Raw genomic sequence first — 25,756 nt, 5'->3', positions numbered from 1 at the left:
GCAACATTGTGTATATATGTGCGCACACACATATAGATAAGACAGGAGGCTAATAATTAAAGTTACATTAGAACTTATTACATTATCATGCCAATAAGGATGAGGGTGATTACAATAAGTGAAAGGGAAATGAGAGAGGAACCTCAGGTCATAGCATTTCAAAGCTAAATGCTTCTCATCAGAAAGGGAAAAACAGCATTGTGCAAGAGTAATGTCAAAGAATACAACACCGATTTTATATACTTTTAATTATTATCTCCCTATCTTTTCTTATAAATTGATCCTCTTAATTGGGTAGAGGTTTATCTATCTACACAGGCTAGCCTTCTCTTTCAATTTTTTTTTTCAATTTTATATAAGTGAAATTGCTCGTGTGTGTGTGTGTGTGTGTGTACACATTTCCCTACCAAACTACTCTGTCAATTTTCAGTCTACAGACCCGAGATTTGACATAAAGGGTATTGGGATTTGGGAAAATCTTTTTAATCGGTTTTTGTTCAGAAATTTGGCTGTCAAGGGGTCAGAGTTCAAAAGATTTGACCTTTGCGGTCTCTAGCAAACTATTCAGCCAATTTTGGGTCTAAACATTAAAAAAAATTTTACATAAAGGGTATTCAAAAATGCAGCAAACTTTTTAATCAGTTTTGGGGAGAAAATTTGGCTGTAAAGAGATCAAGTTGAAAGAGTTGACCTTTGCAAACACTACCAAACTATTCTGATAATTTTAGGTCTAAACACTTGAAATTTTAGATGTAGGTTACCTGGACACAAATCAAACTTTTAAATATATATACATATGCACATAAAGTTATGAATAATACATAGGGCCCATGCAATGCCGGGCTGAACTTCTAGTATATATATATATATACTAGCATTTCAGTCCGGCGTTGCCCGGGTGTTTGGATGTGTATGTTGAGCAAAAAAAAAAAAGTGGTAGTAGGAAGACAGGCTCAAACCCGTACCGTAAAGGAAGAAAAGAACGGGAAAAAAAACCTGACGTCTATGCTGTTACAACCACCGCCAAACCGGAAGTAACATTTTTTAAAATTAAGGCTAGATAATCGAAAGGAGAGGATGACTTTCAAATATATCGGCGAAAAAAGCCCCCCCCAGTAGAAAAGTGTCCAGTTTAAGGTGAAGATATTAATGTTTTTAGCCAATATTTTGATATTTGTCGTCTGAAAGGCCGAACTTCAAAACAATACTGATCTTGAGAAAATCCATCGCCTCAGTCGAAAGTGTTGGGCAGACATGCAAACATACATACATTTATATATTGGTAACTAAACATTTTCGACCAAAACCGATGAAAAAGCTTGCCCTATCTCTGATTAACCTTTATGTAAAATTTCAAATGTTTAGACCAGAAATTGTCTGAGTAATTTGGTAGAGACCACAGAGGTCCATTTTTTTTTAAACTTTGACCCTTATTATGATCCGTTAACATTTATTGTTTTGGGCTCAAATCAAGTTATTAAGTTAGATCCATGTCCAAGGAACCTATATCTAAAATTTCAGACCCAGTGTTTAGACCCAAAATTGTCGGAGGAGTTTGGTAAAGTTCTCAAAGGTTAAATCATTGAACTTTGGCCCCTTAGCAGCCAAATTTCTGGCCGAAAACTGATCACATAGATTTTCCCAAATCTCAATACTCTGTATATCAAATTTCGAGTCTGTAGACTTAAAATTGACAGAGTTATTGCGTAGGGAAATGTACACACACAGACAGGTGCACACACACGTTCACTTATATATATATATATATATATATATATATATATATATATATATATTATATGCACACACATACATACACAAGCACACACACACACACACACACACACACAAATAAAGAGAGTACCATTACCTGGAATTGAAATTAAAACATTAAGATCCTCAATCTTTAATTATACCAACTGAGCTAGGTATTACAGTCGTTAAAAAAAAAATGCTTAAACAAGGTTTCCTTCTCTACAAAAAAAAAAGCAAATTCTATAACAAAGTAAAATTAGTAAATATAACTAGTTTATACCTGCTTCTTGAACGGTGTGGGTATAGTACCTAGACATGTCAATTTCCATAGTTTTTACCTGTTTATAGCCAGTATGAAGAAAAATATTTGTGATATTTCATAGAAAATATATGCTACTTAGTATTTGCAATCACACTGCATACACAAGCCTGATATACTCGTCCCTTTGTCAACAATGGTAATGCTCTGTTGTCTAGTAAAGACAAAAGTTCCCTGAACTTACTCCAACAACTCCTAATTCTTGCAATCACGCTAGCATCTACTCCTTCCTGTGTTCTAAGATAACAAAACTTAACCTCAATAGCTTCACCATTCAAATATACTTATACCTACACGAACGTAGAGTGAAGTTTATATAGGTGCAAAAAGAAATGAAGTCTAAAATTGAGTTATGTCTAAATTTTAAAATCTATGAATTATTACTTTGTGTTAAGAGATATAGCACAAGTTTTTTTTCTTTCTTTTTAATCCCATTAATATCAGAAGCAGATATAGAAATGAATAATAATCAAAAAGTGAAGAATGCAGTCTTGAAAAATCAATCATTGAATTTATTGTCTGCTGAAAACCAATTTGGCCAGAATCTATTTAGCACATTCTCTGATATTCAGAATCTTTATCAAATTATTTATAGTAGAACTGATTTCATCATTTTGATATTCCTTGACAGATGGCCTAAAACTCATTGCCACCACTGCTAAAAAACAAAAAAACAAAAACAAAACAACAACAAAAAACAAACAAAAAACACTTCGCTTTCTTTTTTCCATGAATCTTTCAACCCAACAGGGCATATTACAACTTGGAATATAAGAGGCTAATATTTGGGAATGTGTCAAACAGGGGACTGTCGATTGTTGAGCAGTGAGATGTTTATTCACATTACCTTTAAACTTCTGCAGGTTAGTACAGTCAGGGAAATAGGGAACAGTGGGGGAGGAATTTCAAAGTCTAGACGTTCGAGGATAGAAACTATTAGAGTAGAAGGCATCTAGAAATCTCAACAGTTAAGGGACGAGATTCTGCTGCTTGTCGGGAGAATGTATGTTAAGAGGGCACAAGTGATATGGATTCATCAGAGCACATTCTATTAAAGTACTTTTAAAACCAACACAAGGATGCAATACCACAACGATGGGACAGAGGTTAGAACTTGGACAATAGTGCAAGACCTATAAGATTTCAGACTTTATTAAATCCTGCCTAAGAGTAAGAGATTAGTGATAGATGCAACAGCCTAGATGTGGCAACAATACTCCATGCAAATTGTGGTTTTGTAAAGTTATAGAATAATCTCTAGTGCAAGTAACTTTCTAGCACAGTAGAGGGAGCCCAAACCACTGGAAGCTATGCATTTGCACATGCGCAAAAGTAATAGAAATATGTCGGCAAGTTGAAATGAACATTGTGCATTTCAACTTGCTGACATATTTCTATATGCATTATTCATTCATCCAAACAAAAGATTTTGCTTGTTATAAACCAATCCTTGGTGTATGATTACTATTTCCTGTTAATTTCAGTGTTATGTGACCAGTAGTTTAAGAGTTTATTGGTTAAATATTTTCACACGCATATACATCGGTTTATTTATATAACTAAAAATAATGATGTAATAGTTTGTACCATATTTTACTAACATCTGCAAACTTTAATGACAAATCATAATCATATGGTTTGAAGATTTTTTGGTCTGAAAAGCCTAAGAATTATGAACAGATTGAGGTGTTATCTGCCAGGGAGCCAGAGTAATATTTTTTGTTGAGTGATCCTCACATCCTCCTCAAGTTTTCTTTTATTACTAAATGTAAGGTTATTTATTTTGTCTGTAAATATAACATGCTAAACTTAAATAAACAGGAAATAACACAAACTTGAAATGAGTATATATTATTATTTACTCACTGGGAGGTCTCACATAAGTCATTGTCAGTGATTGTTCACTATAATTCACAAGCGGTGCCCACCTCTCGGGGGGGGGGGTCCTAGTTGCTAAAAGTCTTAGTTTGGCTTGTTTGTTTTTGTTTTACTACATCTCAACCCTTTTCAGGTTATTTAATGCTGAATCCTATCATGTCATAAAAAAAAGGTTTTATGCATAAAGTTGTCTATATCTTCACACATTTACTCATGCAAAATAAATATAACAACCGCCATTTAGAATTTATTTCTCACTGGCAACGACCTGCTGACCTGCTATGTGTAACTCTATAAATTATTAAATCAGATGAATATTTTTTCATAGCTAACATTAAATCAAGGTATACAAAGAAACAACCTTTTATATAAAGAGTAGCCACCTCTGTGTGTCTCTGCTAACGTTCAGCTAAAAGTCAAAAACTACAAAACAAAAACCCACAAAGATGGCATTTTCTTGATCGGAGTTGCCATGGATGAATAATATCTAAAAACTAAAAAAAAAAATTTCATCCTCTGATGGCTAGCTAGGTCATGTTTCGTCAGGGGAGAGAGCAGCGATTTTTGAGTGTTATATACTAATTTGGAAATAAAATACTGACTAATTCCACAAGGAACATATTATATAAAGGAGAGTTGTGTGTATGATTGTGTGTGTGTGTGTGTAGCCAGAGAAGAATGAGCTGGGTGGAGGAGAAAAGGGGGTTTGGAGAGAGAAAAGACGAAACAGGAGACGGTAAAGAGAAAGATAAAGAGAGGTAGAGAAATAGAAGTTTTAATAGAATTGTGTTACATTTGTGTCCCGGACAACGTTAAGTAGCCCTGTTAATCTTTACATAAAGTAAATAGAATATCCAGCTCCAATAGAAAATATTCACAATTATATGAATTAAACACAAAAAAAAAAAAGAGAAACAATTTAATCAATAATAAATGACTAACGTTTACCCAACATCCATCAATTTATTTATGCATTTATTTATTGCGGACTATTATCCTCATCTTCTAATTGTTGTTTCACAACGTTTCAGCTAATTATTCTTCTGGTCCTCGTCAAGTGATTAACCGTGACAGGATAGGAATGCTGAATCTCCTAACTGCATCCTACGCAATTACTGCCTTTCATAGTTGTCGTCTCACCACGTTTTGTCATCTCACCACATTTTGGCCAACAAAGCCTTTGGGTAGGATTGAAACCGCTATCTTTTTTTTTTTTTTTTTTTTACACAGTGATCACCACTTATCAAGGCCCGGAAGCCACTCAGGGATAAGGGTTATCTTCAGACAATGCTCACCTGGAACTGTAAAGATTCAACATCTCTATCAACTGTGCCACAGGCCCCGAACGGTGATCAAGGTTGGATTTTCTGGTCTAATAAATCCACGTTTATTATCTGATTTTCCATTGTTGGGTCCGTACGGAATGGTATATTATTTAATTAATTGGAATTCTTACTAAGATGATTAATTTGTATTATTTATCCATTTATTTATTGCGGACGATTATTCTCATCTTTTAGTCATTGTTTCATGATGTTTCGGCCAACTATTCCTCTGGCCTTCGTCAGGTGGTTAACTGCGATGCACAGTGGGCTGAGAGGGCGAAATATTGGAAAAATATTCATATCTTGGGTTAGAATAATCCCCTGATCATGGTTGAGGGCTCGTTGGATGCGTATTACCGAGGGGATTTCAGTCCTAGAATTTTTTTTTTAATTTTCCGATTTTCGGGGGCCTGGGTCCAAATAACCATATTTGGGCATACGGGCCCCAAAACACATTTTTTGGTATATCTTGCCTTAAAATGATCCCCCTGATCATGGCTGATGGCTCATTGTAGGCGTATTACTAAGCTAATTACAGTTCAGAAAATATTCATAAAAAATGTTTGATTTTGTGGAGTCTGGATTTAATAATCATATTTGGGCATAAGAGCTGAAAAAAACGTTTTTGGTATATTTTGGCTTAAAATGATCCCCTGATCATGCTTGAGGGCTTGTTTGAAGTGTATTACTAAGCTGATTACATTCCAGAAAATATTTTTAAAAAATTTAAGGTTTTGTAAGGTCTGGGTCCAAAAAACCTCACTTGGTATAGACAGCCGGATCTGCATTGTACACTTCAACTTGGCTTTACATGATCTCCTGATAACCAAGACCAAAACGAAGCAGAGGTTGTAGACCAAAAATGATTAAAACAGTTAATGCTTTACTGTGCCAACACATACTTCATTGCTGGTCAGTTTATCTTCCTTTCACACTTAAAATAATTTAACTCACTTAACACCAATTTTCAAGAAACCAAATTTAACAAAGAAACAATTAAGGACAGTTCAACAACAAAGCCTCTCAAACAAAGCATAATCATTGCTCAGTGGCCCGAAGAGGGGGTGAGCTTTTTTTACAGTATCTTGTTGAGTGACCATGCTCATTACAATGTTTGCAAAAAGACTGAGCTTTAAGACAGACATGGTTGACTTTCGGATCCGAACCTAACCACAATCGATTTATAACATCTTCCAAGTTGTCCGCCTGCGATATTTTATGAGCTAACTTGAGGCGGATTGAAGGAAGGATTTTGTTGTTTGCCTCCAAACCAGATTTGTTAAAATATTTCAAACCACGACCATGGTTCATATCGATTAGTTCCCTTGAGTGCACCGTTATTTTTTTTTTTTGTTGTTGAATTGGATTTTTTCTCTACTTTTAGCTCTAAGTTGTCTGAGAAGATTTAATTTTTGGTAATTTCCATGCCCCAGCTCACTGAATCTCCTAACTGCATCATCAGTAATTACTGCCTTCCATAGTTTTTGTTGTCTAAGTACGTTTTGGCCAACTAACAACCTGATGAGGGCAGAGGAATAGTTGGCCGAAACGTTGTGAAACAACTAGTAGATGAGGATAATAGTCTACAATAAATAAATGGATAAATCTTATTATAAATTTTCCTACTGTCTATCTGTGTGTGTGTGTGTGGACACGGTTTATCTCGGCCTACAGGTAACCCACCCAGGAAAGTTAGGTACCGAATTGAAGCTTATGACCCAGCGGATGTTTTAGTGATATTTATATCCATGTTTGGTGTATGGAAATGCAAAAATATACAAAAAAAATAACGATTTACTAAACAACGTTTTATTTACTGGATATTTTTCCGCTACAGGGACACAAGTTTGCCCAGCTGGGTAAACTTGGTTTCTTGTAATACAAATTACTCATCTCAATAATTTCAATTAAATAATATCCATCAATTAATGTCTTCATCAATGAAAATTATGATTTCTTTCTACTGAAAACGACAAAGAGATAAAGATATTTTCTTTGAAACTTATTTAATCAAATCTTTTTTTTTTTTCAGCCCTAATTTTGTTTTTAAATAGATTTATAATAGAATCCACCTTAAAAAGTTTTTGTTTTTTATATCTCTATCTCTGTATTTGGTTTGGTTGTTTTGTAGAGGAAAACTTGCTTTTGATTTTGCAGAACATGATTGAGTTTTGTAAAGGGAAAGAAAAAACTATCAATTTTTACAATATTTTTGCACTTTAATGGGGTATGATCCCCCACAGTCGGGAGATGCTGCTAGAAACTGACAAATCGAATTAATTCACGTTCTGCTACCAACCAATCAGAAACCAGAATTGCTCCATAAATATTAAACCTTTCTGTAGCTATTTCGCATATGTTTTCTTCGTGTCAACATGGGAAGAATCTTTTGTTCTGTGGATTCCTACTCGAGAACTGTCTACTGCGAACCAGTCACCTCCCAGGATTTGTGTAGAACAACGAACCATCGGAAACTGTTCTGAAACTAAACATGGCTTACACTTCATGCATTTTAGGCCAGAAAGCCAGTATCTTCAGACAACCAGATCTAGTAGCACCAGACATCAATACGGAATGAGATAAAATCATAATTAGTTTTATTCAATGTATATAAATTGAGGGTTCAGCTTATAATAATTACATTGAATTTTTTTTTTAAGTTAATTTCCAATATATAAGAAAATCTTCTGTATTAAAGTTAATTCCAAATAAATGTTTAATATGAAAATAACATGAATTGAATACAATCTTGATCGCTCATTAAATTTTTAGGGATGAAAGACAAATATGTCTGCAAATTTCTTGCACTTGAAGCTCAAGGGCACCTGACTTCAACTTGTTCACAGTCGGGAGATTCTATTTATAAACGATGCTGCTAGAAACTGACGAATCGAATTAATAAGCTCAAGGGCACCTGATTTCAACTTGTTTAATAATAGGGGTGAAGGGTGGGGGTGCTGAAATAATTCAGTCCGGCAATTAGTTTTAAAAAATGATAGACTTTTCAAGCCGACTACCAAGGTCTGAGGCGAAAACAATCCAATTCCCAAATCTAGTTCAAATTGCTGAACTCTGACTCTTGCAAAAATTGCCTCTTTCTGAACTAACATCCCACCTCTGAAATTTTATTCTTCTGGCTAGAAGCAATGTGTAATATCTGTTCTGATACTACACTTGATCTTTTCTATCTTAACTGAATGAAGGAGAAATTCTTGTAGACCAAGGCAATTATTGTTTCCTCCAAATCAGCTGGATTTTCCCCTATATTAAAAATCAAACATGTGTCTAACCCTACTTTCATAGCAATGCAAATAAATAAGAACTCCACATCTAAGGTTGAGCGACTACTCAACAAGAATTGGTTGGCTGTTTTTGTTTAACAGCATATCAAACACTTTTGTGTTATTTAATGCTGAATTCAGTAATATGGTAAAAAAATGTTTGTTTCAAGTTTTTTTTTTTTTATATCTTCAAATATTCATTAATGAAGTTTGGTTTGATTATTTTTACAGAAAGAAAATGTTTTTGACTTTGCAGAACATGACTGAGTTTTGCAAAGGGAAAGGAAAAAACAATAACACCAACATTTGGTGCATTTTTAATCAGGAAGCCAATATCTTCGGACCGTCTGATCTGGTAGCACCAGATGCCCCAACATGTATTACAACTCCATAACAAAGTGGGTGTGGGAGCAATAATAACTAAAGGGTAACTCCATATTCTCCACATGTGGCCTCTTCGTTGAATGCCTGAAGGTCACATCCAGGATCTGCTGGACAAGAGAAAGAAAGCAAAAAATAAAAAGATTCCTGACTATGATTTAAAAAACGAAATTTGACTCTTGCATAAATTCATGACTCCCCAACTTCTGTTCAAATCACTGTAATTAACAGGCGTTACATAATCACTGTCCACAAAACAAACACCATTGAACAGAGATTTAACTATTGAAATTTCTTTATGACTGACAAGCAAAAAAAGCAGAAAAAGGTTCTTGTGAAGACTGACTTACCTCGAAATCTCTTGCAACCTCATACATTGGAATAATTAGTTTGTAGATATCACCCAAGACTTCATAACGTTCTGCTTGCTCAATGAGTCGTGCAGCATGTTCTAGGTTGTCGATCAAAGTATCCTGAAACAGAAAGAAACAATTATAAAACAGTTCGGAGAGTAATCAGAAGAATCAAGAACAAAATGTATTTGTGTATGTGTGCATGTTTGTGTGCGTGTTTCTTGGATCACTACCGAATATGTTTTGTTTGGTTTTGTCTTACAGCAAATCAAACCACTTTCAGATTATCTGATGCCAAATCCATTAATTTTGGTTTGGTTGTTTTGTTTTAATACTGAATCCAGTAATTCAAATAAATTTTTTATGCTACAACTTCTTTATGTCTCAAAATATGCAGTTTGGTTTGGTAGTTTTGTTTTATGGCATATTAATCCTTTTTTGGGGTTATTAAATGCCAAATTCAATCATTTTGGAAAAAGATTTTATACTTCAAGTTCTTTATATCTTTAAATATCTATTCATGGTGCTTGGTTTACTTTTTTTTTTGTATAGGAAAATTCTTGTTTTGGTTTTCGAAGAACATGATTGAGTTTTATAAAGGGGAAGGAAGTAAATATTAATGTTTGATACATTTTAAGTCAAAAAGCCAGTATCTTCAATCTAATTTGGTAGCATCACAGTCGTTTTTGCTAAAACAGTTTATGCTTCAAATTCTTAAGACTGTACATGAATTTTTTGTAATTTCTTTGTTTTTAGGCATATATTCTTTAAAAGAATAGTGTGTAAATGACAAATTCTAATTAACAGATAACCTGACTGGCACTATCACTCACGAAGGGTAGACCTGGAAATAATAACAGCTAAGGGGTAATTTTTTATAAAAAAAACCCAAAAAAACTGCAAATTGGAATCTTACTATCACGTGCAGCACAAGCCATATCAGTGTGGCACAAGACGTAGCCTCTTTTGAGGGAGTTGGGGGCTTCTACATTAATGAACCTTGTGCTTAACTTGATCTGCACTTGTGCAGTGCAAATGTGTTAAACAGGTGTTTGTGATTTTGAAAATGCCAAGAATGACAGTTTGTTTACAATATTGAACCAAGGCAAAACGATATAAGACCTTAGAATTTGAAAGGTCAAACCCGGAGAACTCGTCAACAAGGCATTCGAAAACAAAACATTGCGTAAAACGCATCTCTCTCTGTCTCTTTCACTCCCCTTTTCTCTCTTTCAATGAAGATCGAGAGAATTAAATATAATTTCATTGTTTTAAACAGTTGACGCTTGCATTCTGGGGTCAGCAGACACGACATAGCATGCGTCTGGTTTCAAATAGTTTTATAAAAATATGCTCCTCATTGTTAAATCTTAAATAAATTATATATATTTTTATAAAAAAGCATTTGTTCGCTATTTTGTACAAGCGTTCGATTTCAGCATGCCATTAATGCCGACGATGGGAAGATGCCTGTAACGAAGCAATGAAGAAGCGATCCATCCCAGCCAGTCATAGTCAATGATATATCAACCCGTTTTTGTTGATGTTTCCAACATGTGCCTATCGTTAGATATCGTTGAATATTGTTTATTCCCTGGGGAGCTGGTTGCATTCCCAGGGCGTTCCTCAACCAAGTAAATTTCCCCGGGGAAACAATAGTATCATATCAAAACACATTTTAATAAGTTCATAAATGGAAACAATAGTATCATATCAAAACACATTTTGATAAGTTCATAAATGGAAATGTGACTGATACTACTCTTCTAGGTCAGTTCATGACGTGGAAATAATGACTATTAAGGGATGACTTAATTTCTCGAAATCTTCCTGATTGTGATTTTACCCCTAGATGCCATTTGAACCATACTCAAGATATATTTTATTTAATTCCAATCGCTTAGGCGGAGACAAGAATGCACAACCAGTAGCTCTGTACCAAGTATAATTTTTAATTGCCGCTTGTTTCAGAATTTGTACACCAAAACAAATACTTAATAACACAAAAACAGTGATCAATCCTTTTGTTTCCTTGGTGCAATTGACTCTCAGGCACCGCTTTCTAGCATTTAAAAGTGACAAGGAGATGAGTATCTGACCAAAGAAACATCAGGTGTAATAGTAAAATCAGATACGCTTTTGGAGGGGGGGGTACAGCATGTTGTGACTATCCAATTGGTTAGAATAAGTTTGTCTAATCTTCCATCTAGATCAAATAAGGGTAAAAGAGTAATGCAAATCATGTAACCATTTAGGCAACCATGACAGATTGCTCAGTCACCAAGATTCCATCCTTAAATATTGCAGGTCTACATTCACAGCTTTGTTGGAAGAGGGTTTCCTTTCTGCTAAAGTGCAGTTGGCCATTGCGTTAGCTTAATCAAATCACAGAAGAAGGCCAAGGAAAACACTGGATAAAGTGATAAAAATGGACTTAAAGAATAAAAGGACCTTTCCAGAGATAGGTTAGTTTGGAAATCAATAACTAAAAGCAGGCCATCTCAAGCCAGCATGTAAAAGGATGTTAAACAAATTCAAGAAATCTCATCAATTATTTTAACATGATCATACCATCAGATTCTCCTGTTCTACACACGTCTAATACAGATTTGATCTTCTGAGGTCATCAGATCTAAGCTTGTCTTTCAGGCTAGCACAACACACATGCATCATAATTTTCATACCATTTCTCTCCATTCAACACGTTCCCAATCTTCATGGGCCAGGTTTCATTTTCATACATCATCACACTGCAGACACACACCAGAGAAACTCTTCCAATGATAATATTCTACTGGTCAGCAATGGCAGAAACTTGCTGAATTTACTCCATCTACTTCTATTCACACTAGCAACTGTTCCAATAGAGGTAACAAAATTTCTCAACAATTTCCATAGCTCCACCATCCAAATATATTTTCTTCACATCTGGATTCTTATCAGTCTCCATTGTTTTACACTACGAGCATGTAAACTGGTTATTCTCTCTCAACTTACTTATAATTAGACTGCACTTCTGATGTACCCAATGCTTGCAAGTACCACAAATTTTTAAGTTGAACCTTACTCCCTTTCTATAAGCTGAGTAGAAGAACTTTCTTCTTTCCGCAACAACTGATTACCATTTTGATTTTGGCAACATTCACTCTCAGCCCTTTACTCAACCGATTAAGTCCCAATCTCCTATAAATAGGACACCAAATAATTTTTTTTTTAATCTATAAGATTACACATAATAGTACGTACGAAAGGATAAAATTCATCTATATTTATCAACTTCTCTTCATGAGTTGTTGGAGCCCCCTCTTAAAAATTCTTGTAAAATTTGTTAAAATTGTATTTGTTCACTGATGCACAAACTTATATAAATGAATCTTGCAATAGTAAGCCACTAACTTATTGCCAAGAGTGCAATCTAACTTTGAACTGCTTTGTTCCTTACCATAATGTCTAAATTTTATCTTGAATGTGCAGCCTCTTGATGTCTAAAATATATCGCATGTATCCAGGGACCAATTTATAGGAGAGTCAATATTTCATGTTCGAAATTAAACGTTTTCATTAGAACTCAATAGTAAAAAAATTAGATACCCTGGGACTAAATGGATTAAAGTATATGTGAATGAAATTATAATATAGTTTAACATGCGGTCATTATGGGAAGGAAGGCAAATACAAACCTTATATCGCAATCAAAGTTGAATATATCTATTATGCAAAAACTGAGTTAATTAACCAGTTTTTCTTTCTTGAGCTTTTTCCCTATATATTTTAATGCAACAAAATATATGCTAAAATATTTGTCAGTTTTAGGATTGAGTAATGTTTGGAACACCCCCCCCCCAAAAAAAAACTTCAATTTAAATTATTATAATAACCATAATTTACAAATAACTCCGATGACCCACTTCTTACTTTCTATCACGTTCACTCCATGCATACTCTTTGAACCCCCCCTCACTCTTATCCTAGGCATTGTCTATTACTCTTATTTCTGTGTCTCGCTCTCTCCATCTACTAACAATCGAAGGTAATAAAAAAGCAAAGAATAGCATGATTGGAATAGTTCATTATATGCAAAAAGAAATATCACCAAAGACAGTGATTCTATTTAACTCTATGAGTCAAACAGAGGAGTCATGAGAGTTACATTGAGGAGAGAGATATACTGACGAGAAAGAAACTAAGTTTTAATTTTACTTTTTTCTTTATATTTAACTGGCTTTGCAAACTTATTTTTCCTTGATTCAAACAATTAAACTGAAAATTAATGAAACTCAACAAGACACATTTTTTCCTAATAAATAAAACTACACTTTTTAACTCATTAAAAGCAGGCAAAAGTTATAGCCTGTTGACTTTGAATGGAGTTTTTATGTGAAATTAATGGTTAAATTTGTGCTAATTTTTTTGCATTAAATACTAATCCCTAACTGTGCATCAAATGAATGTCATAATACTTAATTCACTGCACCTTATAACAAAGGTCCATACCAAATTTCAGCTAGATCGGCCCAGTAATTTCTGAGAAAAGGGAAGAGTAAATGGGATATTGTGGTGACTAATCACTATTAATCCCTAATTGTGCATCGAACAAATACCATAATACTGAGTTTGCTGCACCATATACCAAAATCCATACAAAATTTCAGCCAGATTGGTCCAGTAGTTTTTTTTAGAAAAAGTGGAATAGAAAGACAAACAGACTAAGAGAAATCTAATATACAAATAAGTAAACTCCTGATATATATATATATATATATATATATATATATATACAAATAAAATTACAGATCAGAGTTATATCATACTGTAATTTGATGTCCGTTTCAGAGCAAAGAAAAACTTATACATGTTTCCAGGAGAATTTAAAAACGTGCATGAAACAAATCCAAATAGCAACATGAAAATCCAGTCATCAGTATTGGTTATGCAAATGAAAACATACAATATCAATGCAAAATTTCATGCAAAAATCCTGTAAAAATTTGCAGGAAAGCACCCAAAACCATAACGGTTAACACACGTCAAAAAAGATTATACATTTCAGAACACTCAGAGTTGAATGTTCAGAAAAACTTTACGGCTTAAACTAAAGACGTCTTTAAAAAATTGCAATTCAACGAACCTTTTAATTAGTGTCAAATGACTATGGATAAAATTTAATGCAAATCTGAAATATTTGAATTTTCAAAGTTGTGCCCATATTACGCTGTTTAAAATATATAAAGAAACTAAAATTTGCTGCATATTTATTAATTGATGTGCAGTAGCTTTTATGAAAACTTCACACAGACCAGAGGTATTTGAATTTTCATGATAGAACTTCTACCTCCTCTTTGTCTTTTTTTACTTAAAACTAAATTAAACTAAATATAGTCCACATTACACTCTTACACCTCACAGCTGTGTTCCGAAATTCATAATGTTTAGCTTAGGAGGGAATCCTTTGTATAGAAATGCATAAACATCTATATGTACCTAACTTTATATATATATATATATATATATATATATATATATATATATATATATATATATATATATATAGGCCCCTTAATGTCAAATTAAAAAGCGTCCATGTTACCGTGTTGCCTAGAATATATATTCCAAAATTGTAAACATCGATTCATTAGGATTATTCAGACTACTCTTCTCATCTTGTGTTATTCACACAACATTTTGGCTGATATAAACTCTAACCTTCTTTAGGCGTATCAGGTTGAACTCAGGGAATCTGCACAAAATTTCAAACATAACCCTTTATTTAATCCATGGGGTTAGCATGCTCTCGTTTTATCAGCTAGACCTGAGAGAAGTCTTGAGCAATTCTCAATTGAAAGATTTCAGAGTTTGCCAATATACATCTGAAGAAGGTCGAAGATTACATCTGTCAAAACATTGTGTGAATAAGACTTAAAATGAGAATGGGGATCCAAATAATCCAAATTATCAATGCTCATCTCAAAAAAAGTCCCATTCATAATATCCATTCATTAGTTTAGGAGATTATACTGTACATACAGTGAGGACTTGAATGCCTATTAGACACTATCCTCGAATGTCTAAGGTTTCTCTGTACAAAAGGTTTGTCAGGACAATCTGGCATGAGGATATTTTTCCCTAGAAGTAAACCCTAAATATTAAAAAAACCCATAGTATTCGTATCCTAAATACAATCTCCTCTGTATAGCTAACCTACGGTGACTTTTACGAGGAATGATGCACCTTCTCCAAGTGATGTTACCTCAAGTAACAAGACCAAGCTGGATACTACACTAGACTAGCTGAATTCTCGTCTAAAAGAAAATGTATACTATAACATATTTACATGGTCAATTGGGGAGAGGGAAATAGTTTTCTGCTTCTTTCAGTGTTTGAGAGATAAAAGAGAACTTTGATGGAATATTTGAGTATCTCATATAGGGATCAAGTGTTAGCCCCAGGAATGAGGGGCCCTTGATTTCTGAAAAAATTTGACTGAGGTAAAACTATATATATATATATATATATATATAATATATATATATAGTAATCACTTGGTCTCCCTCTTTCTTGTCCATTCATATATTACTGTACTCCTTTGTGTATAAGAGCTTAAGTAAAAAGAAATGCAAATAAAAGCCTGAAATGAGCGAACTTTCTCACCTTAGCTTCAAAGAGGTTAATGGAAAAATGTAACAATGACATCGTTACAGGCACTATCAAAAAAACTATTTCCCAGCCTTGTCAACGGCGGAACTCTAGGCCCCCTCCTTTCCTTCCCCTTCACGTTATGTACAAATAGGCCAAACATCTCTGTGTGCAAGTGAGGTGGATAGGGCGAGAGAGTCTAGAAAACCCATAGCTCCCCTCGTTCTTGGCATCCAACCTTGTTGATAGTAATAAGGCTAGACAGTTTGTTGTTCTGATGACAGTTGGTGGTCTCCATTGGACAGAGAGGGTAGGGGTATGGGTTAAAACAATACCCCCCCCCCCAACATATCCACACCTCTCCTCTCCGCTGTCTATAATGTATCAGAGAAATGAAACGCAATGACAACCAATATTGAACAACAGAAGAGTTTGGGGGAAATTCTCTGCAAGAACATCAGAGAATCGAATTGCTGAAATTGAATTTGATGGCGTTATTTTCTCGTTAAAAAATCAGAATGATTTTTTAATCAATAATAAGTAGAGCTACAACAACAGCATATTCTTTTCATTGACTCTCGAATATATATACAGACACACTCAACCGAGAACCACATCACTCTACATAAAAACATAAGATGTCAATGGATATCTACCCGAGAATCAAAACAAGGAAAAGAATATACTGTTGTCATCGCCCTAATAATAAGTTTCAGTGTGTGTGTGTGTGTGTGTGTGTGTGTGTGTGTGTGTGTGTGTGAGTGTGTTTCAGTGTGTGTATGAGGAGAGTATGGCATTTTTTTTGTTTTGTTTAATAAAAGTTGGTACTTATGCAAAATAAAGACCATGCTATCACCGCAACTTTCCGGGCAGTTTATGTAAAATGACGGAAGGTGCAAAACTAAAGTTTTGTGATTAAAAAAAAAAAAAATTCAATGCATAAATGATAGCAAGTAAAGGTTTTCTTGGCTGCTACGATTTCGTTGATTCAACGTTTCAGCACCTTTCAGCATTTTATGTAAACTGACTGGAAAACTCTGACGATAATACAATCCTTATTCTGCATAAGTATCCAAAATTTTTGGTTTTAAAAATAATTCTGTTGCGTTTCATATACCATATCAGCATCGGCTTTTATCAAGTAAATAAGACGCCATTCTAGGACGCACTCCTTCCTGGCAGTATGTTGTGTTACATGAAAAGGCTTGTCCCCTTTTCATGTAAGTAAAAAAAAAAAGAGAATTAGTTAAATGAAAATAAAATCAGATAAAACGGGAATAGAACCCTGTAAATAAGTTTTAAAGAACAATAGGTTTTAAATGGAATGTCCAGTAAATTGTTGATTCTGTTAAAATATTTAATAAATACAAATTTGGCTGGAAACTATTCACATTATTAGAAAGAATGCATAATAAAATATGGGTTACAGAATTAGAGAAGTAGGTTAATTCCTTTGTAAAACAACAAGTAGAATGGGAAATTTCCTGGTCGTCAGAAACGGTTTCAAAAACGTGCAAATCGCGCATGTTGATGACACGTGACTTATAGTCACATTGAGCAGACATAGGTGATTTCTCAATATAGGAAAGAGTTTGAAGTTAGTTAAGGGGTCGAGGAGTCAGGAGAGTTAGATCAGTTCGACCAGGGAAGCAGAGAGGTTCACACCGAATTTTGGCACCGTCTGGAAGCGAGAGGGTTTTAAAAGAATATGTAAAGAAACTTTGAATTCCTGGATGCAAAGCCAGTGACCGGTCATATGGAAGAAATAAATGATCATCATGTTTTTCATAACATGTGTCTTCGTGTTGTAATTCAACAGAAAAGGTATTGTCCATTTATGTTATAAGAACCTTTGATAAAATCATCATCTAAAAAATATATGTTAGAAAGTATATGTGTCAAACTATAAATGTTATAGAAATACTCCCGTTTCATACAGAATTGTAAAAAGCATAAATGCCAATCTCTCGGTCTATCTATCTATATATTAAATCGCTTCTCAAAGTGTATTAATATGAACTTTTTGTTTATAAAAATGTACAACTGTCTCCTGTTAATGTCACCAATATGCTATCCTCCACAGCACACAACATGAACAACAACAAATATATAAGTTGTCATACAAACAAGAACACTAAATAAGAACAACGAAACATATACGAATATTTAGTAATTTCTTCTAATAATAACAACCACCACGTAATAGTTGTTCATTAGACTAAATGTTGGTCATTAGGTTTTATCGCATGTTAATTGTTGTTAGATCATTTAGTGCTGGAATCGTACACATATTTCGCATACAATTTGTTTGCAAAATTGTATGTTCTATAAAATTGTGTTTTTTGTAAATAAAATAAGCCTTATATTTTCAGTTATTCAGGCCACTGTTCTCATCTTGTATATTCTTTCCACGTTTCAACAGATATAATCTCCGACTTGCTTCAGACAAATCTTGTCGAACTAAGGAATTTGTATGGAATTTTGAATGCAACTCTTTATTTAATCTATGTGGATAGTTTTTGTTCTATGGGCCATAAGTAATTCTTAATTATATTTTTGCTATCACCCATAATTGAGGATGAAATCTTAAACATCCCAAAGACTGTCACTTAGAACTGATTACAACACTATCTGTTCTGCCACAGGTCCATGTTTGACATAAATATTCAAGAGTTTGACGTGACGCATCTGAAGCAGGTTGGAGATCACATCGGTTGAAGTATTGCGATAATAACACCCATGATGAGAAGAGTAGTTCAACGAATGCAAATTATCAATTCTCATATGAAAACTTTCAAAACAAATCCATGATACGTGTATTCATTTATTTGCGAACGATTATCCTCATCTTCATAATTGTAATTGTTTCACCATGTTTCAGCCAACTCATCCTCTGGCTTTCTTCAGATGGTTAACCGCAACAGGACAGCAATGCTGAATCTTGTAACTGTATCCCCAGTGATTACTACCTTCCATAGCTGTTGTCTCGCCACATTTTGGCCTAAGACTAAGGTCTGTCTTTGGATAGAATTGAAATCGTTATCTTCAGATAATGATCGCCTGGAACTGTAGAGGCTCAACACCTCTACCCACTATGCTACAGGCCAAAAAAAGTGATCAAGGTTAGATTTTATGGTCTTATAAATGCAATTTTTTTTTTTTGTGTAGTTGTCTGGTTTTCCATTGTCGGGTCTATAGCGAATAGTGTAGTGAATAGAATATTTTTTGGAATTCTTTGAGAAGTAGTGAAACAACAACTGTGAAGATGAGGATAACAATCTGCAAATAAATTAATACACAAATTATGAAACCTCATCTCAAATGATTCCAAAAAATAAAAATAGTATAAAATATATGATAGTTTCAATTTAAACCATAGATAAAACCATGACAGGTCGACCACACCAAGTTAAAGTTGACAGAGAGTAGCAGTCTCTCCAAACTCCTCAAACCCACTAGATTCCATTTTGTGTCATATCCAAAACATCTACTAAGGAGATACAGGTAAATAACATCACTTAAGAGGAAGAGGATGTTACAATAAGTTTTCGCAAATATCCTGGGTAGAAGTTCCATATAAGGGTCTGAATTTAGTATTTTCAACTATGCTTGGAAGTGTTAGAGTTAATTTTTACATCTTTGTCATAGGAGTTGTTATTTATATATGCCATTAGCTTTCATTTCAAATGCCAAAAGGATGGAATCATTTCACACATTTTTTTATTTTTATTTATTCTTCTAGTTGTTTGTTTGTTTGTTTGTTTGTTTTAAATTTAGGCAGACACGGAAATTTTCATGACATTACATCTTATATGTGTTTCATTAGATATCGGAAAATATTTCCCTCATATCACAAAACAATTTTTCAAAAACGAATAGATGTTCTTCAAAGATGTAGGGCAATATTATGATAAGATTGGAAACGATGAGTGAAAAGTGCAAAATCTGATTATTTAAAAAGACAGCTTAACAAGTATTTGCTGGCATTATACTTGAAAACGATTGTATTGTAGTCAGCATTTTTACAACTCTGCTTAGCCTCCTCAATAAAAAGTTACCTTTTCTCAAACTACCTCACACTGAGAAATAGATAAAATTTACATTAATAAATGTGAAAGTTTGTCTATCCTTGAAGCAGTTACAGCATTTTTTCCCTCAGACCATCACTAAATTTGGTACTTTATGCTACGTTTTTATTAGTTCACCGAAGTATGCTAATCTGTCTGGTTCAATCTCTCTTCCTAACATCAAGGTCTTTTAATGAATTCTTCCTAACCTAAAGCCACGATTCTTTTTTTCTTTTGTTTAATGTTTATCAAAAGTTTAACCGGTATATTTAAAAAAAAAAACAAACAAACAAACAAACAAACAAACAAAAAAACAATCCGAGCTGCAGCACATCGGATGGAGTAAATTGCTTATCTCACTTTATAGACTTCAATGAAAAATTGCATCGGACAACAGCATCTTAATAGGTATGGCCATGTCACCAGCTGCCAGTCACCTAAAATGCCCCAAAGTGTGCCCCACATTGATGTTGATAATCCAAAGCTGCACAGCAGACTGTTTAAGAGATGTCAGGGATCAGTTTATGACAACTTAGTGCTAATGGATGGCATAAGCAAAACGATAATAAACGGGGGGGGGGGATTGGAAGCCATTCATGAAACGTCTAAGCTCAGCAAATAACAAAAATGAAATAATGATAACATGACCATCTCAACCACAAGTTATATGAAGAAAAAAATAGGAAATGAAATATGTTTCTGAAGTTTTAAGATGAGGATTTATAATTATTATCTGAATTATTCGGACTACTCTCCCTATCTTGAGTGTTATTTTCAAAATGTTTCGACTGATGTAAACTCCAATCTTCTTCAGGAGTATCTTGTACAACTCGGAAATTTTTCTGTTGAGCTCTGGAATCAGCACAAAATTTTTAACAGAACACAAACAAGAATACGTTTAATGCTCCTAAAAAGTCATACTAGAATTGTCAGCAAAGACATATGGCATAATGGATAAAAAGTACATGGTAACATTCAGTTGCGATAGTCTTCTGAAAGTTGAAGGTTCAATCCTCAGTGTGATGATACTCAGAATACAATTGCAAATTACTTAGGACTTTTACCTAATCATGACTGACAGAACGATAGCATGCTACTCCGGTTGATTAAAATTACATGCCGCTTCCCGAATTCAATAAGATACACCTGAAGGAGGTTTGAGGTTACATCATCCAAAACACTGAAAATAACACTGAAGATGAGAACAATAGTCTGAATAATCCAAATAAAATGGAAATAAAATTATGGCAAAAATAAAAATACGCTTCAGGGAGAAAGGGAAGAGCATTTTACCTCTGTGTATTGTACATCCTGCATGCCAGAATCATCCTTGATAGACGATTCTTCCACTTGAATATTTGGGGAAATAAGGTGGAATGCAGCACAGCCTTGAGGATAAGTTCCTGAAAGATTTAAAAAAAAAAAAAATTGAAAGTTAAAATAAAATAAAACAATAAACAGATATGAAAAGTAAAACCAAGAATTAATACGAGGGTAGTTCCAAAAGTCAAGCCTCCTATGTTTTTTTTAAACTCAAAAAGTTGAAGAGCTACAAAGACAGAAAAGGAAACCATTAAAACAAGTGACCTTTTATCCTCCAAACTTTATTTTTCTAGATAGTCACCACCATTTTAAATGCACTTTTGCCATGAATTCAATGATGCATCTGTTTCTGACGCACGTCCATGACATGGGTTACTTTTAGATTTAAATAAAATCAATTTTTGGAAATTCAAATTCAAACACAAAAGTTCCAGTTTTCAAATGTTTGGTTCAACATCATTATCATCGTATGCTGGCATGTGTTTGACGGCTTTAATAAACTGACTTCCAAATTAACCTTTGCTTGACCAGGTTTTTATCAGTTCCTCCTACCTTTTCTTTGGTCTTCCCATGTGTTAACTGGACCTGCTCCCTTAACTGTCCTACATCTACCTACTGACTCAAGAACTCTCATCAATTCTTTAAATGTGGCCATATCATCGAAGTCTCCTGTTCTGCACACTCTCCCTATACTGCCTGGATTTCATCTTCCTCCAAGGTCATCAGATCTAAATCTTAAATATTATATATATATATATATATATATATATATATATATATATAAGAAAAGACTATTGAGTCAAAATTTGTCATACATTTTGTTAAGTACATAATACTATATATCTCCTTTTACTACTAAATGAACAAACGGTTTGCGATGAAGTAACCTTTTGTTTTTGTATATATTTTAGCACTGATGAATGCCTGTTCTGAAGTAAAAATACAAACACATGCGCAGTGAACCATATTTATATTTGAACAGAAAATTTAATATATATATATATATATATATATATATATATATAGAGAGAGAGAGAGAGAGAGAGAGTGAGAATAAATGACAAAACGTTATATTCCAAAATTCATGATGTTGATCATCTTATAATTTATTCCTTTCAGTTAACTTATACAATTCTTGACAATATGTTTCATAGCGCAAAATCAATCAATTATTATATCAATCAGCGAATCTATTATGCCCTTAACTCATCAGAAGAAATAGCAACGATCAATCCGTCAAAAGGAATTGAAATGTGATTTGATATGGTAAAAATTCGAAAATTGGAAGAGAAGCTGCAGTTACCTGTATATTTTTCCATTACGCCATATTGAACTTTTATCAAACAATGTCATTAAACCCAACTATTCGTACTAACAAGTTTAATTAATATATGAATCTTCTACCAAAATGTTCTATTTAATAATTAGTAAATTTATTAATTCTAAGTTTTGTATGCATACTTATGAAAATAATATCGACAAATTATAAACTATTATACATACATATATATATATATATATATATATATAGAGAGAGAGAGAGAGAAAGAGAGAGAGATAGAGAGAGAGATAGAGAGAGAGAGATAGAGATCCGACGTTGCCCGGGATTGAATGAGGATCAATGAATATTTAACACTTCCATCTTTTTATTGTCATCGAAATTGGTGAAATCGCCTATTTTTCAATCAAATTGATTGATTACCTGCTCTAGTTGGGGACCTATTGTGGTGCATCAGAACAAAGCTTCACATGCCTCCTCGTAGTAACTTAGTCCACAATACATTGTAGTCTACATTGCACTGTAGAGAACCTACTGTTGATGCATCAAAATCATTTTTTTTATATAATGGCTTGAATTAAAGTTTAAACTGCAAAAGTTAAGTATCATACTTCAATTGCGCTCTAAACAAAAACATTCACTTCAAACACGCCTCTGTCATATAAAAGAACCTAATGTTGATTTTATATACCTGTCCTTGCTGTTTGTGTGGTGATAACGGCTTGAATTTAAGTTTAAAAATGAAAAAGTCAAGTATCATGGTGCAATTGTGCTTTAAACAGAAACATTAATTTCAAATAGACTCCTGCCATATTAAAGAAACTACTGTTGATTTTATATGCCTGGCCTAACTGCTTGTGTGGTAATAAAACTTCTCAAATGCACTTTTGATGTTGGACTGTGTAAGGTGTTACCTTTAGCCAAAATCGCCTGTTCTTTCCTTCATCAGATTATCGATACTTATCGAAGCCATTCCAATACAAAACCTATCTAAAAACACTGCTAGTCACATAAAGTACCTTTGTCTGAAATTTCATAAAAATCGGCCCAACCGCTTTTTAGTCCATAGGGAACAAATTCACACACATACAAAGTTCTTTTTATGTAATAGTAGAGATAGCGCAGATACAATTCCTCAAGTTATAACTCACACGGATCCAAACATTAAACTGGGCATCTGTCAGTTAAATCATATCTTCAATAAGAATTATAGATAAACTACTTGTATGTATCCGGCGTTACTCGGTGGAAACATTTACCGGGCGGAGTTTTTAGTTACATACTAATTACGATACACCAGTTAATCTAACTTATTACGAAAAGTAACCACATGTTGGATTTAGGGAAACCTAAAACACATCCATCTTGGCCTATGAAAATCAAACACAAAGTAACTCTCACAGCTTAAAGGGGAACTAACTCTCATGGCTTAAATAAATAAGCTTACTTCTGGTTTTTAACAACTCTTGTCACGTATTAATAATTGAAAATAAATAAAATATAAATTAAATCAAAAATCAATTAAATCAATCTACTTTATATAATATTTCCAAATAGAACAATTAGAACAATTCTATTACGACAAGCAAAGCATAGAGCTAATTATTAAAATAGATATTCTTTAATGTGATATGCAAATGAGGTTACTCATTGAATGTAGATTTCATTCGAATAAATAGTGTATCTACAAATCACGCTGGAACAAAAGTGCATGAAAACAAATTCGTGAAACTAAATTTTGTACATATTAATTCAATTGTGAACAAAAAAACAGACAGGAATATGACTTTATTATAATAGATATTATATATAATAAAATATAATTAAGAATTTTATGACTTTGACCATTAATAGTACATTTCAATTGGTTTGATTTCTAGAGCAACTATCTCTGTAATTGCTATGAATAGGAAAAAAAAAAGAGAAAAAACAGAAGAAAGGGGAAGAGAGTGAGAGAGAGAGAGAAAGATACAAAGAAATATAGTTTTCAAAAGAAGATCATTTAATATTTGAGTTTTATCCATCAAAAATCAGAATCTAAAGAAATGTAATTAATGTGAAGCAGTGTAAGAGAAGAAAGGAAGCAATCTATTTCGCCTCCAGTCCCTTTCTTGGACAAGGTTTTCTCCTTCAGTTGTTCAATTTATATGCAAAGACGTTCAAACTATGAACACAAATTCATACATCTTGAGAGGCTTGGGTTGGGGATGATGACGGTGGAGTATATTCAAATTAATGAGATGGATGAGGAATGTTGTGCGTATTTGCAACAAGTAAATGGTCAGCTATCTATACATACAACGTTGTACTTTTTCTTTTTTCAGTGCGACTTCTGGATATAATTTGTAAGTGCATATATTTTACGTATAGATTGCATATATATATATATATATATATATATATATATATATATATATGCATGTGTTGGAGCTCGCACATGAATCAGTATATCTTCCTTCTGTACATAGATTTAAATGTTACACCTTCACTATATATATAGTACTACTTTTAGATCGTTTTTGCTTCACTCTTCAAAAAGCTCATGAAAGAGTGAGTCATATATATATATATATATATATATATATATATATACGGTAAAAAGAATGGCTGCAGTTGTAATTTTTTCAAAAACTGCAAATTTAAGCTAAATTTAATGTAACTGTTTAAACAAACTATACCTCATTTGATTGGCCTTTTATTCTTCTATAATTTTACCTGTTCATATTTGACTTTTAATTGAAATACTTTAGTGTTCATGTCAATTTAAAAATTAAACTTCAAATTGAGCAGGCAAAAAGAAAGTCCGCACAATGGAAAATTGTTATTTAAATGTAACTTTAGGACATTAATGCAACATAAATACAATAGGAACACAATGAACTAGTTAATATTTAGTAACATAACCATTCTGCAATTTGGCAGCCTGCAATCTTTTGAGAATTCCTTGAATTAGACTGTAGCAATACTCCGGGGGAAGGCCATCCCACTTTTCTTTAATTTTTGTCCAAAGTTCTTCAAGATTTGAAATTTTATCATTGTGTAGCTGTTGCTTGATGTAATGCCATACGTTTTCGATAGGATTGCGGTTTGAAGATTGTGCAGACCAATCTAAACACGGAATATCATGCTCTTCCAGGAACCTCTTGACATTGCTAGCTGTGT

General features: G+C 33.5%; 1 protein-coding gene across 23 annotated transcripts in view; it reads right to left on the bottom strand.

Annotated features, from left to right (window-relative positions):
• The window catches only part of LOC145287890 (dedicator of cytokinesis protein 9-like), a 718,435-nt gene that overhangs the window by 131,237 nt on the left and 561,442 nt on the right, over window positions 1-25,756 (bottom strand). For all 23 annotated transcript variants that reach the window (XM_080135819.1, XM_080135816.1, XM_080135818.1 and 20 more), the window contains 2 exons: window positions 21,286-21,395; window positions 9,290-9,412 (listed from right to left, as the gene is read on the bottom strand). In XM_080135819.1, coding sequence (XP_079991945.1) covers window positions 9,290-9,412; window positions 21,286-21,395 — 233 coding nt within the window. The remainder of the gene's footprint in view (window positions 1-9,289; window positions 9,413-21,285; window positions 21,396-25,756) is intronic.

This window comes from Euprymna scolopes, chromosome 11 (assembly GCF_053919585.1).
Source record: "Euprymna scolopes isolate OS-2025 chromosome 11, ASM5391958v1, whole genome shotgun sequence".
Lineage (NCBI taxonomy): Eukaryota > Metazoa > Mollusca > Cephalopoda > Sepiida > Sepiolidae > Euprymna > Euprymna scolopes.
The sequence above is the reverse complement of the archived record's forward strand: the minus strand, read 5'-3'. Positions and strand labels throughout refer to the sequence as shown.